A 12,191-nucleotide genomic window follows, 5' to 3' on the forward strand; every position below is an offset into this window, starting at 1 on the left:
GTGCAAACTGTAAATGTGCAGCAATTTTCTTTTGGACAGCAGTGGCTTCCTCTGTGGTATCCTCCCATGAAATCCATTCTTGTTTAGTGTTTTACGTATCGTAGATTCGCTAACAGGGATATTAGCATATGCCAGAGACTTTTTGTTAGTCTTTAGCTGACACTCTAGGATTCTTCTTCACCTCATTGAGCAGTCTGTGCTGTGCTCTTGCAGTCATCTTTACAGGACGGCTACTCCTAGGGAGAGTAGCACCAGTGCTGAACTTTCTCCATTTATAGACAATTTGTCTTACCGTGGACTGATGAACAGCAAGGCTTTTGGAGATACTTTTATAACCCTTTCCAGCTTTATGCAAGTCAACAATTCTTAATCGTAGGTCTTCTGAGAGCTCTTTTGTGCGAGGCATCATTCACATCAGGCAATGCTTCTTGTGAAAAGCAAACCCAGAACTGGTGTGTGTTTTTTATAGGGCAGGTCAGCTGCAACCAACACCTCCAATCTCATCCCATTGATTGGACTCCAGTTGGCTGACTCCTCACTCCAATTAGCTCTTGGAGATGTCATTAGTCTAGGGATTCACATACTTTTCCACCTGCACTGTGAATGTTTACATGGTGTGTTTAATAAAAACATGGTAACATTTAATTCTTTGTGTGTTATTAGTTTAAGCAGACTGTGATTGTCTATTGTTGTGACTTAGATGAAGATCAGATCACATTTTATGTCCAATTTGTGCAGAAATCCATATCATTCCAAAGGGTTCACATACGGTACTCTTTCTTGCAACTGTATTACAAAGTTTCCATTATTTGCCTGTACTATTCATCTATGAAAAAATGAAATGACAGTTACTGTTTATTACTTTAAAAGCTAGCGTGATCATTGATAGGAATTGTTGCTTTGTACAAAGGTGAGAAGAATTTTACTTTAACTGTTTGCAGAGGAAGCTGCCTACAAAGTGCTGGGCATACAGATTCTAATGGCTTGTATAAAACCATATGTAATAAAGCCTCATCATCGAACAGACCCCCTGAGATGTCCTTTAAACAATCCTGATTATTTTGTGTTGGACATCTTTACCTTTGCAGGTCTCATTGTTGCACCTAATGCCTGTGATGTAGGCCCTGACTGCACATGATGTATAATAGACTGTGTAATGCTTTCCTTTTAGTCTGGTTAGGAGAGTTGATCGGATGGAACACTCTATTGGAAGTATTGTGTCCAAAATTGACGCAGTGATTGTTAAGCTGGAAGCCATGGAAAGAGCCAAAATGAAGCGCAGAGAGGTCCTGGCAAGACTTCTGGATGGAGTCACAGAGGTATGCATTTCATCCTATTTTGTGTAAGTAATAAATACTGGGAGGATTTATCAAAATCGGGGTAGGTTGTATACCTAGCAGCAATACCACTTCATTTTGTTGATATTGTGTTTACCTTGTCATGTTCTATATCCAACTGTCCACAAATTTAGGTTTTTATTTTTTTTTATTGGTCTTTTTATTTTTTTCGTCTGTGCCTATGAAATTAAGTTACAGGTAGTGTTAGTTTCATGACTTGGATCCCTGGTGGGGGATAGGAGTGATAGCCCTGGCCCCTAACTAGGCTTCTACTATTAATATTGTTGTTAATGGTAATACTAATATTAATGTTACCTGATACTCTCAACCCTCTAAGAATGACACGAGACCCTTCCTACACCCCTATTCCAACCTTGATTATTTTTATTAAAGGGAAACTATCTGGAGCTTCATGCCTCAGAGTCACAGGCAGCATGAAATCTCAAAAAGCTCCCTCATTAGGCCTCATGCACACAATTGTATTCTCAGTCCACATTTTTTGCAGATTGAATGTAGATCTGTTCATTCCTATGGGGCCACAAAAAATGCTGCAAACTATACATCATGTCCTATTCTTGTCTTTTTTGCAGACAGAAATAAGCATTTCTAAAATGGGGCCTACCAACCTCATCCGTATTTTGTGGATCTGCAACTTGCGGACCACAAAACAGATACGATCGTGTCCAGGAGGCCTTACAGAGAGCTATGTTTTATTCTGACACACTGCAGCATTTTAGAGAAAACATGGTTTAAAAACAAGTCTGAAATGGAGAGAAGAGTAATCTAGGCGGCCACCTGGTAGCTTTGCATGATAGGTCTACCCATATATGCAAAAAAAGTAAGACCTGTCAATCAAGCCAAGCTGCGTGGGGAGAAATCCGCAGGGAGAGGTCCTTATGGCTCTTCTTTCAACTCATTATTTCAGCGAATATATTTCAGAGTTGTAAAAGTCATCTAAAAGGAAAAGAGAAGTAGTAACCTGATTTGGTGACTACATTGCCGTTACACCTAGACGCTATGCTTTCTCTGCAACTGCTGCGCCCTCCACTTTAATTGACATGGCCAGGCAGTGTAAATTTGATCACCCCTGGCCCTGTCAATCAAAGGGAGGGTGGGGGGGGGGGGGGGGGGAGCAGTTGCAAAGAGAGCATAGCATCTATGTATAATGGCAACGCCCCCGTTGCTCTTGGAGGTGCATTTGCATATATTTATACATCATTTTTCTCAGTGCGGGTACATATGAACATGGGACCAACACAGATGCCTTCAGCTGCCAAGTACACATGTAACAGGTCTGCCAGTTTTATAGGTACAAATCTGCTGACAGATGCCCTGTAATGGGAGGCTGCACTGCTGTTCTTGCAGTTGCTGATTATTGCCGTGATCGTGCCAAGAACGGACATGTCCATTCTTGGCGCGGTCATGGCAATAAACCACGACCTCCCTTTGAAAACAAAATGAGGCCAATTCTCTAGGGACACCTGAATGATTTTTGGCTCGGAATCTGTGCTAAATTCTTACATATAAGATGCTACATGAATGGGGCCTTACAGTATAAGTTTATGCTTGTGAATTTTACTTTTTCTTTTTGATCTTTATGTTCCTGTTTCTTTGCCACCTAGGATGAAAGGCTTGGCCGAGATACTGAAATGCATAGAGAACAAATGGAGCGCCTGGTGAGAGAAGAATTGGAGAGATGGGAATCCGATGACACTGCGTCCCAAATGAGCCACCGTTTGGGGACTCCTAGTGAAACCAATGGCCAGGCACGCCCCAGGAGCTCACGCCCTCCCTCCTCACAGTCTACAGAGGGCCTTGATGGAGGAGGAGTGGCCACCAGTGTTTCAAATAGCCAGGTCTAGAATAACATCTGATGCACAGCTGGGTGTGTAGGTTAGAGGTACTGAATTATGGCTTCTCAGTTTCAGGCTAACAGATAGAGAACTGCAGTTTGCCTGAAGGCTAGGGCGACACTGGTCGCCGCCAGGATCGCTGAGTAGCGGTGATCCCAAAGAAATGGGATTTCTTGCGACTGCCGCTCCCATCCTATTGATTTCTATAGGATCACTGCTGCTCAGCGATCCTGGTTGTGACAGGTGTCGTGCAATTGGTGTCACCGTGTAGCCCTAGCCTAAGGCCGCTTTACACATTGGACTATTTCCAGCTGAACCCACCATTTTTGTCAGAATTAGCTGCCAATATGTGTGGGGTGCTTTTAGTTCTGGCCAAACAGATGAATTCAGATGAGAGGAAACAGGCCGGTTGAATTTCTATTCCCGATCCTTTTGTCCTCCTAGGAGATGAGCTGCCACCACAGGTGTCTGGCAGTAGCTTTCTCCTCTCTCCCCACTGAAAGCCCATTCAGTCAGGAGAGATACGGTAGTTGTGAGCTGAACAACCTACAGCTATTGAAGGCACATGGGCACCCTAAGACTGATCAGTATCTTACTAAAGTGGTACAACCAAACGCACAATAGTCACCGGGTTTTCAGCACAGTAGATTATATCGATCACCACAAATAAATGGCCCAATGGTGATGTATGATTTTAACCTCCTGCTTCCCATCTCAAGTATTTTTTATTAGGAAGGCATTAGATGAATACAGAAATGATACAGTGCTTATGTAAATGTGCAGCTTATGTTCTCACCTTGCACACCAATGAGTAAACCACTTTATTTTATAGAGAATACTAAGCCAGGGCAGGATTGTCAGTAACAGGAACAGAAAATTACTTGTAGGTGTCTCTTTCATGCTGCATGTTATAGGTTTAGGGATATGAGAGCGTTGTGTTTCAGATCCACTCCCTTCAATTTCATTAGGCAAAGTGTGACTGCAGCAAGCCTTTACAAAGAACGGACAAAACAAGGCCATGGTAAATATCTAAGGGCATAGTGTTAGAAATGACTGGGAAATAGTACCTTTTATGGCCAGCACCATGGGTTGGTAAGAGATGTAGCAGAACTGAATATGGCATTGGGCAGAACCCATCATGGTAGCGTTATCTGTGGTTTTCCTTATGAAAAAGTAAGCCTGAGATACTGGGGCAGATTTGCTTATAATGTTATGCTTTGCACAGTTTAAATAGGATATCCTGGAAAAGATAATGATGACTTATCCTCAAGATAGGACATCATGATCACATCCGTGGGGGTCCAAGTCCCAGTATCCCCGCCGATCAGCTGTTTCAGGGAACCACTGTGCTCACTAAGGCTATGGTGAGCGATGCAAGGCTCCTGTCAGCTTTCCAAGGACAGCGCCGTTCATCGTATAGTGGTTGTGCTTGGTATTGCATCTTGGCCCCATTCACTTCAATGGGGGCTGAGCTGTAACTATGCCATGTGACCGATGTACAGTGATGTCACTGGCTAGGAAGAGTCTGAATCGCTCAAGGCCTCTTTTAACAACTGACTGGTGGGGTACCGGGTGTTACCCCTGCACATCTGATACTGATGATTTTATGCCTCATTCACATGTCTGTGATTGTGAGCCAAAACCAGGTGCGACTCTAAACACAGAACAGGTGCAGATCTTTCCATTATTCCTGATCTCTGTGGAGGCTCGGCTCCTGGTTTTGGCTCACAATCACTGACCAAAACACTGACGTGTGAATGAGGCTTGACCCTGAAGATAAGTCATACATGTCTTTACCTGGATCACCCCTTTTAGCATATGACTCTTAATAAATTCTTAATGCTAGAATAATAGAACTTTATAAATTTGGAGTGTCGTAAATCCTGCATCAAATTTAAACTAAAATTATGTCTGCGCCAAAAAAAAAAAAAGTCTCTTTATGCACCTGTAAAATTCTGGCGCCAGGTGGCACATTTAGAACATGCCCCTTTTTTGCAAAATCACACCCACTTGTTGGGAGTTAAATACTTAGAAAATTGTGTAAAACAGTAAAAAATTTAAGCAACCAATAACTTTATTTTAGATTGTTTTGGCTTAAAACCCTCTCTGGGTTGTACGTATGTAAATACATGATGAATTTAGCTCTGCTACATCTGTTACTCGCCTGTACGTGTGTGTTCTGTACTCCAGGTTCAGGTGTGCTAAAGGCTCTGTTCATGTTACTCCTGTATCTACACTGTTTTAGCAAAACAGAATGGTACATCTGAAATATATTTGCATCAGTTTTTGTTCGTAGGGTAATGTATAAAAGAAAAAAAAACTCCAACAGAGAAGAATAGCACAGTCTATACTATACATACATGTGTGAACCAGTTCTAACATAATCGGGCGTAAAAACAGGTGATCTGGAGCTTGTGTATAATTTTTGTATTTGTTTTTTTTAATTCTAGAGCAGCTATAAATCTTAAGGACATGTTAACACAACAGATTTAAAAAACACTCAAACTCAGAGCAGAACTGCACTGATTAAAAAAAAAATGCAAAATTTTCCCACTGAAATGAGTTGGGTGCATTTTTTGCCTCCAATTCCATGCAGAAAACACCAACAAAAAAAAATCTGTGTGAACGTGCCCCAATAGCAGGGTTGAGCAATCATCTTGGGTTCTGTGCATTAGCGATATACTGTATTTAGTGCCATGGATGGTCTGATCCTCTCCTGTGAGATCAGGAAAGCCTTTAGGGAATACTTTCCCGAGTTTGCAAGATTTAAGGTTCATATGTAGAAGTGTATTAGAGCCTTAGAGTGGATTCACACGTGGTGTAATTTTACACTATAGAAACATTTGGCACACACAATGTTTTCTCCATGTGCGCTGTTCTAAATATGGAACAGATTCCCCCCTGCTATTGCTCTGTGGTGACTATATAGGGGATAACTAACAGATTCTGGGACCCCCACCGAATGGAGTGTGAGGTCAAGCTTTCTCTACGAGACCTCCAGAGATAAGAGTTCAGCATTTATCTATTTCCAGCAGTCCCATAGAGAGTAAATACAGGAACCCTGTCCTAATGGATTCTTAAGCCTGTAATACTGCCGCCGATTGCAAATGCTCGTTCATCGGGCAATCCAAATCTTTTGACGCATAAAAAATAATAATTATCATTTGCAGGTGGCAGACCGTGGTGTAGTAATCATGATCTGTTGCCGGCAACATTTAATTACTCTGTTCAGATGTAAGGAACATGTCTTCAGGGATAAAGTGTACTGGCATGAGGATTATTGACACTATTAGACGGAATGATTTTCACATTGCCCAGCGGTCACAGACATTATACTAATTGTGTAACACGTTGTTACTATTTTATATTAACAAACTTCATCTTGAAGTGCTTAAAGTTTCATGGATATCCGTGTAAGTTTTACCATTCTGCTCAAGTGTGAGAATTTGCTATATATAAACTAGAACTTTCTGAATCACGTAAGCTAGATTGTATCTACGGTACTTGCTAATCTACATTGTATTGGACAGTTATTCATGAAGTGTGTATTGTCACATGAAGGTGTCCAAGTGGCATACATGGAAGTTAGGGGGAACCCTCCTGGTGTATATTCATAATATGCACCCATTTCTCAATTTTCTCTTGAAGTCATGAGAGGATGTAAACCTTCAGTCGAAGCACAGAAGGTGCGGCGGTGCTTCTCAGAGCACTCTGCATTTTTGGCTTGCCTTGGCTCTGCTTTTGTAGCGTACGAAGTACAGATCTATAGGAACTATAGTAACTTGGTCCCTCAAGTTTCACTATTAATTGGTTCCTAGACAACCATTATATGTTGAAACCATTGTAACTTGTGTCCATAACTGACAACCTGGTAATTCGTTCCAGAGCCCCAAAAACGAGATTTTTGTATAACTTACCAGTAAAATCTCTTTCTCGCTCTTTCCTTGGGGGACACAGAAGACCTTGGGTATAGCTCATCTCCATAGGAGGCGTGACACTAAGTGAAAACTGTTAAGCCCCTCCTCCACAGCTATACCCTCAGCCTGGAGAGAGAGACTGCCAGTTGCGTGTCCAAGCAGTGAGAAAAGGCAAAGTCCAACAAGGAACCAACAAGCCAACTACCCAACGGGTAACAAAAACTCGGAAAACGCACAGAGAAAAAACAATTATGGGTGGGTGCTGTGTCCCCCAAGGAAAGAGCGAGAAAGAGATTTTACTGGTAAGTTATACAAAAATCTCGTTTTCTCGCCCAGTTTCCTTGGGGGACACAGAAGACCTTGGGACGTTCAAAAGCAGTCCAAAAGGGGGAGGGACCACAGCACCAAGGTGAAGCACCCGAAAGGCATCAATGAACCGCCGCCTGTAAACCCAGGCGGGGTAAGGCAGCATCTGCCAAAGTCAGAGTATGCACCCTGTAGAACTCAGTAAGGCGTGCAAGGCAGACCTGTGGCCGCCGTGCCCAAATGCACGGCCGAAGCCCAATGCCTCCGGCCCAGGAGGCACCGACCGCTCTGGTGAAAGGAACGGTGACACCAAAGACAGAATCCTGCCCTAGGTGCGGTAACCTCAGCAATAGCCAATCTGATCAAGCGGAGGAAAACCACCCTGGAGTCTGTCAACCCTATGCACAGACCTCCTGGAACCCCAAGAGGCCGAACGACTGCAAGAGTCGGAGATCTCCAAGTAAAAAACGGCCAGGCCCAAACAACGTCCAAATAGGTGAGGTGTTGAAGCGAAAGGCAACACCACCTTCAGAAGGAAGGAAGGAAGGAAGAAACGAGATGCAGAACAGCCCTGTCCTGGAAAAGACAGAAAGCTCGTAACAAAAAAAGGGGGCCATGCCGGCACCCGACAGAGACACGACTGATACGGAACACAACCGTACAGGACAGAAGGATAGAGAGAACTCCTGTAACGGCTCCAAGGGCAAGATTGGAGCGCCGAGAGCTCAGGATATAGTCCCCAGGGCGGTACAGAAGGACAGTACAGAGGAACCAAAGAGCCACTCCGAGGAAGAAGGTCTTGGCAGGCCCAGAGGGCCGGGAACGCTGGAAGAGGAAGAACAGCGCCGACACTTGACACCTCAACTAAAAGACAGAACCATGGGGAAAGAACTTCAGAGTGGGGAATGCACAGCTTCCCACAGAACCCCAGACAAAAAACCCTAAGTCTTACGACAGATCCTGGACGAGACACAGCCAGGAGTGGACAGCAGTGAACCCGCTGGAGTCGCCTGGCAAGCAGGCGAAAACCCAATGAGAACAGGCGCAGACCAGTAACACGGGCAGAAGGGTCGACAAAACTAGCCCCGTCGGCCCTCGAACAACGGTGACCCGCATCCACCCGAATGGGGGAGCAGAAGGACAGATGGAAAGAACCCAAAGGATCCGCCAGATGCCAGGAGAAGGCAGGCTAAAGTCCATGCTGATGTAACCACGTTGTACAGCCCCTGTGTGGGATCAAAGGACAATCTGAACCGAAAGGGTAGTCCCCCCAAGTTATCGAGAAGGTAAGTCTACATCAGGACCATCGTCTCAGAACGGGCCACGCAATCTGCACCCAGCGGGAGGACAGAACGCGGTAGACTCGGTAAACAAGCACACAGCTAATACAGCCAGCGTGAACAAGGGAGACAGTACGAGGCCAAAAGGAACACCGGAACCATCCACAGGAACAACCATGCTCACCCAGAGGGGAGGACAGTGAAAACACAGCCTCCGAAGTCTGGCGGGAAGCCACATCGGAGTGATCTGTATAGAGCGGGAGCCAAACAAAACCGGCGAAAAGAGGCAGTCGAGACAGAGGCCGACATAACACCCTCCAACCGAAAGGAGGAGGAGTGGGCAACAGGGAAGCCATAGGACAGCTCAAATGCAGAACCCGCTACACTGTGAGACGCCCGGTCCACCGCCTCGCAGAAGGCGAATACCTTGAAGAACCCAAGGCGGAGGTCCTCCGGACCTGGGTAATCCAGCACCCAAGAGAAGTTGGGTGACCGTCCCGAGAAGAGCAGCCCGAACCCGGTAGCAGATCAGACAGAAGCGTAGAGGCGCCAAGAGGAAGGACTCATACCACACTGCATCCGAAGAGGAGGAAATTGCGGCAGGCAAGGGAACCGCAGTCCTGCCAGCGCCAATGAAGAATTCGAGAGGCGCCGCAGACAACAGCACTCTCGACCATGTGACCACTTGCGCAGGGAAGCAATGCTGCAGAAGGACGCAAAGGGCATGCATCTAGGACCCACGAACACTCCCTGGAATGAAAGGCCAACTAAATGAATGAGCACCACCCAGCTCGGTGCAGCAGAGAGAAATAGAGCCTGTCCGGTCAGGAGGACAGAATGAACTCCCTAGGGACGAGTGCAAGGCTGGCGGCAAGCATCGTCTCCCAAGAAACAAAGGTATGCCGCAGGAAGCAGGTGAGGCATACGAACGAGCAGCCCCGCAAGCAGCGAGAAGGCCAACCCACCTAAAAAAAAAAAAAAAAAAAAAAAAGGGGGGCTCGTCCCAGGGCGCCACAGCATGTACGGAATCGCAAAGTGCAACCTGAAAGGGAGTTATGCACAAAACCAGTATAGCATGTGATGGAACGCAATCAGTCCACCCCGAAAGGGGGGAAATTGTACCTGGCCAACAGCAGTTGGCAAGAGTGCAAAGACCCGTCCCAAAAGGGAGTGATGCCTAAGGCCGAACCTACTTCAGAGAAGCAGGACATACCCCATAAACCAGCAGGAACGCAGGAGGGCCACCTAGTGAAAGGGGAACATGCATAGGGGCACCCTAGCATTAAAGGAGTGTGCAATAATACACCCAACACTGAACTCAGCGAGAGAGTAACTACTCTGCCAATGAATGGGGACATGTACAAGTCCAGCCCAGCCATATAAGGACAGCCGTGAATCCCATGAGCGTGCCAAATTCTGCCCTGAAGTGAGAGGTGGTCACGCACAAGGCCAGCACCGTATCCAATGGAAGTGCAAGCGTTCCACCCATGTTAGAGGGCCATTCTCATGGCCAGCAATGTATCCGGTGAGAGTGTAGCACACCGCCCAGAAAAAAGGGGGTAAAGCACATGGCCAGCATCTCCTCCAGGGAGAGTGCGAGCACACCGCCATGCATGGGAGTCATACACATGGCCAGCAACGTACTGGCGAGAGACAAACACAGTCACTAAGAACGCGTGCATGTCGCCTGAGGAAGGAAGGCATGCCCCTGGCTGGCAGCGAATCCAGCAAGAGTGCGTACACCGCCTACGGAAGAGGGGTCATGCCTATGGCCGACAGCGGATCCAGCGAGAGAGCGAGCACCCTGCCATGTATGGGGTACATGCACGTGGCCAGCAACGTACCTGCGAGGAAACACCCAAAGACAGGGGGATGTATGTATGCTGCCTGAGGGAAGGAGGCATACCCAAGGCCGGCAGGGAATCCAATGAGAGTGCAGCATACCGCCTAAGAAATGGCCGGCAGCGCAACCAGTGAGAGTGCAGCACAATAACATAGTACATAAGTACATCATAGCACATCAGCGAGAGTGCAGCATAATAACATAGTACATAAGTACATCATAGCACATCAGCGAGAGTGCAGCATTCCGCCTAAGGAAGGGGGTCGTGCACATAGCCAGTACCGTATCCGGTGAAAGTGCAGTATCCCGCCTAAAAAAGGGGGGCATGCACATGATCGGCAACAGATCCCGTGAGAGTGCTGCGTTCCGCCCAGGAAGGGGGCCACGCACATGGCCGGCAGCGAAGCCAGTGAGTGCAGCGTTCCACCCACGGAAGGGGGTCACGCCCCTGGCCGGCAGCAAAACCAGAGAGTGCAGCGTTCCGCTTATGGAAGGGGGTCGTGCACAAGGCCAGCACCGATCCGGTGAAGGTGCAGCATTCCGCCTAAGAAGGGGGTAATGCACATGGCCAGCCAGGGAGAGTGCAGTAGCCCGCCTAGGAGGGGGGGGGGATGCACATGGCAGGCACCATAACTGGAGAGATGATGAATGCTGCCTACAGAGGGCCGAATGCACTTGGCCAGCGCCGTATCCTGGAAGAGGCAAGAAAACCGCCTAAAAGGGGAAATGCCCTAGCAGCGACGCAGGCTGGGAGCGCAACACCATGCCGCCTGTGGAAAGAGGTCATGCAGACATGCAACATTACTGATGAGGCTGCAGCGTCAAGCGCAGCCCAATAGAAAACATGATCTATTATTTTTATTTAATTTCATTTTTTTTTTTTTTTTTTTTTTTTATTATTATTATTTTAACTCAGCCTCTGAGGCTAAAGGGGAGCCACCATATAGGGGCCCTGAGAGACAGAGAAAAAAGGGGGGGCCAACTATACAGACCCATTTTTGGGAGCCGGCCTGCACCCAAAGGGTTAACAGGGATCCGGCCTGGAGGGCGGCTTGCGATCCCCTGGGGGCGGAGGAACCTCCAGGCGGGAAAATTCGCGCCTTGAGAAGTTCCCGCCCCCTCCACCAGAGGCCGGAATATTGCGGCCTAGTAGGCCGCGAAGCCGGGGGCTAAATTGCGGCGCCCGGCCCGTCATACCGCCGGGACCTGCGGCAGAACGGCGCTTCAAACCGGCCGCGGGAGCCCACCCCGCGGGCCGGTCGGGATTGCGGCCCAGCAGGCCGAAGCCTGGGACCAAGTAGCGGAGCCCCGCCGACCGCCACCTGCTGGGGCATAGCCCAATGCCGGCCGCGGGAGCCCACCCCGCCGGCCAGAAGAGACAGGGGCCCGGAATGGCGGTTTGCCGGCGCGGGAGCCCACCCGGCCGGCCGGAAGAGACAGGGACCGGAATGGTGGCTCGCTGGCCGCGGGAGCCCACCCCGCCGGCCGGAAGTAAGGGGGCCTGGAATGGCGGACCGCCGCGGGAGCCTAAAATCTTTTGCGGCGCCCGGCCGGTTATATTAGTGCTGACCGGACCGGTGCCCGTGATGGGTCAGAGGCAGCAAGGCGCGGGCCCTCTGGCCCTGAAGCAGTGGCCGGTAAGAGGGAGGGGGACC

General features: G+C 47.9%; 1 protein-coding gene across 2 annotated transcripts in view; it reads left to right on the forward strand.

The window, feature by feature from the left end:
- The window catches only part of PKD2 (polycystin 2, transient receptor potential cation channel), a 52,091-nt gene extending 46,630 nt beyond the window's left edge, over nt 1-5,461 (forward strand). For both annotated transcript variants that reach the window (XM_044303240.1, XM_044303247.1), the window contains exons 14-15: nt 1,172-1,319; nt 2,960-5,461. In XM_044303240.1, the coding sequence (XP_044159175.1) occupies nt 1,172-1,319; nt 2,960-3,199 (388 nt within the window). In that variant the 3' untranslated portion in view covers nt 3,200-5,461. The remainder of the gene's footprint in view (nt 1-1,171; nt 1,320-2,959) is intronic.
- The last annotated feature ends 6,730 nt before the right edge of the window (nt 5,462-12,191 follow it).

The sequence above is a fragment of the Bufo gargarizans genome, chromosome 1 (assembly GCF_014858855.1).
Source record: "Bufo gargarizans isolate SCDJY-AF-19 chromosome 1, ASM1485885v1, whole genome shotgun sequence".
Lineage (NCBI taxonomy): Eukaryota > Metazoa > Chordata > Amphibia > Anura > Bufonidae > Bufo > Bufo gargarizans.